This window comes from Pterocles gutturalis, unplaced genomic scaffold (genome assembly GCF_000699245.1).
Source record: "Pterocles gutturalis isolate BGI_N339 unplaced genomic scaffold, ASM69924v1 scaffold35786, whole genome shotgun sequence".
NCBI classification, from domain to species: domain Eukaryota; kingdom Metazoa; phylum Chordata; class Aves; order Pterocliformes; family Pteroclidae; genus Pterocles; species Pterocles gutturalis.
The window spans coordinates 59-3,676 of record NW_010101628.1 but is presented as its reverse complement, the minus strand read 5'-3'; the positions used below and the strand labels follow the sequence as shown (position 1 = coordinate 3,676).

The following is a 3,618-nucleotide window of genomic DNA, read 5'->3' as shown; positions in this document are numbered from 1 at the left end:
AAGGAGAAGAAACCCTCAGGCATAGATCCAAAAAAAGGATCACAGTGAGAACACAACTGTCAGCTCCTCCTGCTTCCTCCTCCCCCTCCTCGGGGTTCTCCTGGCAAGGCAGCGTCACAGTAATTAAATACATTCACAGAAGATTAATCAAAATAAGCTTCTTCCCAATCAGAACCTGGGCTCAATTTTAAGGAGATCTGGGTTGTTTGGGGTTTTTCTTCTCCTTCTTTTAGCAAAACATCCTCATCCTCAGGTAGGCAATTTTTTCCCCCCTCCACTACTTGGATTTTACAAGGTTCTTGTTTTTACCAAGTGGCTAATTGGGAATACACCACCCCTGAGTTACAGCCGTTTCTGCCACCACCTGAACACTGTGTGCAAAATCATCCTTCTCCTTCAAAATTGCTGAAGGTACAGACCTTGTCTTTTCCTCCCCACATTAGTAACAAGAGTTCAAATGAAATGAGAAGAGGAGATTATATTATTCTATAGCATTTTGCTTTTACTCCTTCATGGAATCTTTCCAATGCAACTTCACAAAAGCAACGAAAATAAAGTCTCTTTTTTTTTTTCTTCTAAAAAGAAGATTATGTTCCACAGACTATGTAGTGCAATTGGTTATCTGGTAGAAAAAAGTTATCTTCTTCAGCTCCACGGAAAGGAGTGCTGAAAACAGTTCCATGGTCTCAATAAAAATAGGGAAGTCTATCCAGGATCTTCTATACAGTTTATTTTGTGCTGAACACACAATACCTCCTGGTCTGCCTTTAATTGAAGAGAATAGAGTCCGGGTCCTGGTTCGCCAGCTGTGCAATGTGCTTCAAGACATCCTTTTTGGTAATGATCCCCAGCAGCTTCCTGAAAAACAAAAATGGAGTTTTAGTGCATTGACACCCCCCGGAGGGATCCTTGCTCTCACCCAGCTTCACGCAGGGCAATTTAATTCAACCGCCGTTTCGACCCCAGCGCTGCCGCTCCACACCCAGTGCGGCGCTCGCAAGCCCCAGCAGGCACTCTGCCAGCATTGTACGCTACGGAGGGAAGGAGGTTGCAACCAAAAGACGAGTATTCCTTACTAACATCCCCCTTGTCTGAAAAGATCACCCTGGATGTCTGGAGCTGCGTTTTCAGTCACCAAACACCGAGTTTCTGATGGACACCGCAGCGAACTCAGACACAGGGCCAGCTCTGAGCAGAGGCTGGGAGCCCTCTCCATCGCTTTGAGAGCCCCATCGGCCCCCGGAGCTGTGTCCTCGCCCTTCAGGCTCCACGTTACTGCTCCAACCCAAGGAGGCTCGGCGCTTCCACAACTGCCTTTTTCCAGACAACTGCTCCAGCTGATGCTCAGCTCTGCACACCAGAGGCTGATCAAAGGAGAGGAGGCTCTGGCTCAGGGACCCCAGGGCTCTTACCCGTTGTGAGTAACCAGGCACTGGCGCAGCCCCAGCTTGCGGAATATATCCACGACGATTTCCATGGGCGTCTGGTCGGTCACTGTGAAAGGACTGAGGTCCAGGATGCTCCTGAGTTTCAGCATGGAGGGGGAGCTCGGAGGCAGCGGAGGAGAGTGGTCAGTGAAATAAATAATGGAAGTGCTCACGATCCCGTCCTGCTTCTTCCGGGCATTTTCTGGAAGAAAAAAAAATATTTGATTAAATATCATCCCTCCTTTCCTTTTCCAAACTGAAGAGCTTTAAAGCCCTTACATGGCACCAGTATCTTGCCTCTTACCAACTGAAATGATGAGGTCTCTCCTGAGGACAAACCCAACAAGCCTTTGGGACTCCCGCGACACCACCACCGGGTAGCCGCTGTACGTGGTTTCACTGATGATGGTCTCGACGTCTTCGACGGTCATGCTGTCCTGAGTGATGACGGTCAGAGGAGGATCGTTCCTCCGCGGCCTCATTACGTCCATGGCAAGCGTCTTGTGCGAGAACTCCTCCTTGGCTTCCAAGAACGGGTACCCGTTGAGGCGAATATGGGCGTCGTAAATGCCCTCCCGCCCGATGGCATCCGCCACCCACTTGCTGGTCATGGCTGCGGCCATCAGAGGAACGATGTACTCCAGGCCACCAGTGAGCTCAAACATAATGACCACCAGAGACACGGTCATGCGGGTCACCCCACCTGCCAACAGAACGCAGGAAGACAGACGACGTGAACGGGCAGTTCAGAGGGGTTTCCAGGCAGGAGAGCTGTGCTGAGGTCTGCTACAGCTGTCCTCTGCCAACGCACCCAGAAAAGGTCTTGAATCAGCACCAGGCTGCACTGATGGGCTCCTACATCCCACTCAGCACCGCATCCATCCCATCCGGACCCATCCGTCCCTTCCAGAATATCAGGCCGTGGGCTGGCTTACAAGGGTTTTTAAATAATTTTTATTATTCTTTATAACAGCATTTTGCCTTGGCATATTTTAATTATGCTTTTGAGATTCAAGTCCTGAAGCTACTCCCAAATATTTCAGAGGAGTTGTGCTCCAACAACCATCTCCTAGAGGGGTTCATGCCCGCTAGTACTGTCCAGTGGGAAACAGAACAGTTAATGAAGTGGAATCATATTTGTTTTTCATCAATTATATGCAAACAAGAAGGTTTATCCCCTTTAAAAAAGATCAAAGATGGTTTTTGGTAGCGTGCTTTTCTTGTTCCTGAAATGAGAGCTTCTCCTGATACAGTCAAGTAGTCCTTAAGAGTTAAAAATATTATTCCATGGAGGAGAGGACTGGGAATGGCAGTGAGAGTGAAGTGCAGCCACGTGCACTCCATTTCTCAAATTCAGCCAAACGGAAGAAGTGTTACCAAAAAGCAGAGCACTCGAAAGAAGAGTTCCATCATAAGATTTAAGGCTGGAACGGGAAGTAAAATGAATTAAAACCCCCCAGGAAAATCCACAGTCCCTGGCCAGTCTTGTTTGTTCTATTCAGGAGACTCCCCACTGAAACCTGTCACCTCCAGCGAGAGCCTGGTGCTGGCAAACGAATGCAAGCAGGACGAGAAACACGCTGTGCATGCTACCACAGGGTTTCCTGTTCTTGAGATGCAGCCAGGGATGAAGCCAGGGATGAAGCCAGCTTCTAGGGACTGCGAGAGCGGCAGCAACATCTCGCTGCTCCACATCTTCACGCGGCCAACCCAGATCCCACCCGCAGCGGGGACCCCGAAAGAGCCGGTGCTCACCAAGGCACGCCGCGGCCCCCACCATGGCGTAGAGGCCGGGAGTGATGCAGTCGGCTCCCTGGCTGCACCAGCCGCTGAAGATGGCCCAGTCGTGGTGGTAAAAGGCCAGCTGCTCCATGGCCACGCCGAGCATCCTGCCCGCGATGGCTCCCACGGCCATGCTGGGGATGAAGAGCCCCGAAGGGACCTGGGAAGAGCGGTGAACACGGCGGTCCTCAGCCATTTCACAGGCTCGTGATGGGGGGCACTCAGAACAGGACCGAGCGGCAGAGGTTACACCCGAGGGCAAACTGGGAAGGACACTTTGCTCTACCACCGCTGCCCTCCAGCACCCTCCTGCTCTGCAGCGTCCGCACCAGAGCTGGCATGTACTCCTTTCTGAGCAGGAGAAACAGCCACACAAGAGGCTGGATTTCCCAAGAAAACATCACACAGC

The 3,618-nt window shown here is 51.0% G+C and overlaps 1 protein-coding gene across 1 annotated transcript; it reads right to left on the bottom strand.

Annotated features, from left to right (window-relative positions):
• Positions 1-484: 484 nt before the first annotated feature.
• LOC104469507 (H(+)/Cl(-) exchange transporter 5) lies at positions 485-3,369 on the bottom strand (the record flags this gene model as incomplete). The annotated part of the gene is made up of 4 exons (XM_010084039.1): positions 485-858; positions 1,413-1,629; positions 1,732-2,130; positions 3,183-3,369. Coding segments are annotated over 4 exons (894 nt in total), but the record flags the coding sequence as incomplete, so codon positions are not given.
• Positions 3,370-3,618: the final 249 nt, after the last annotated feature.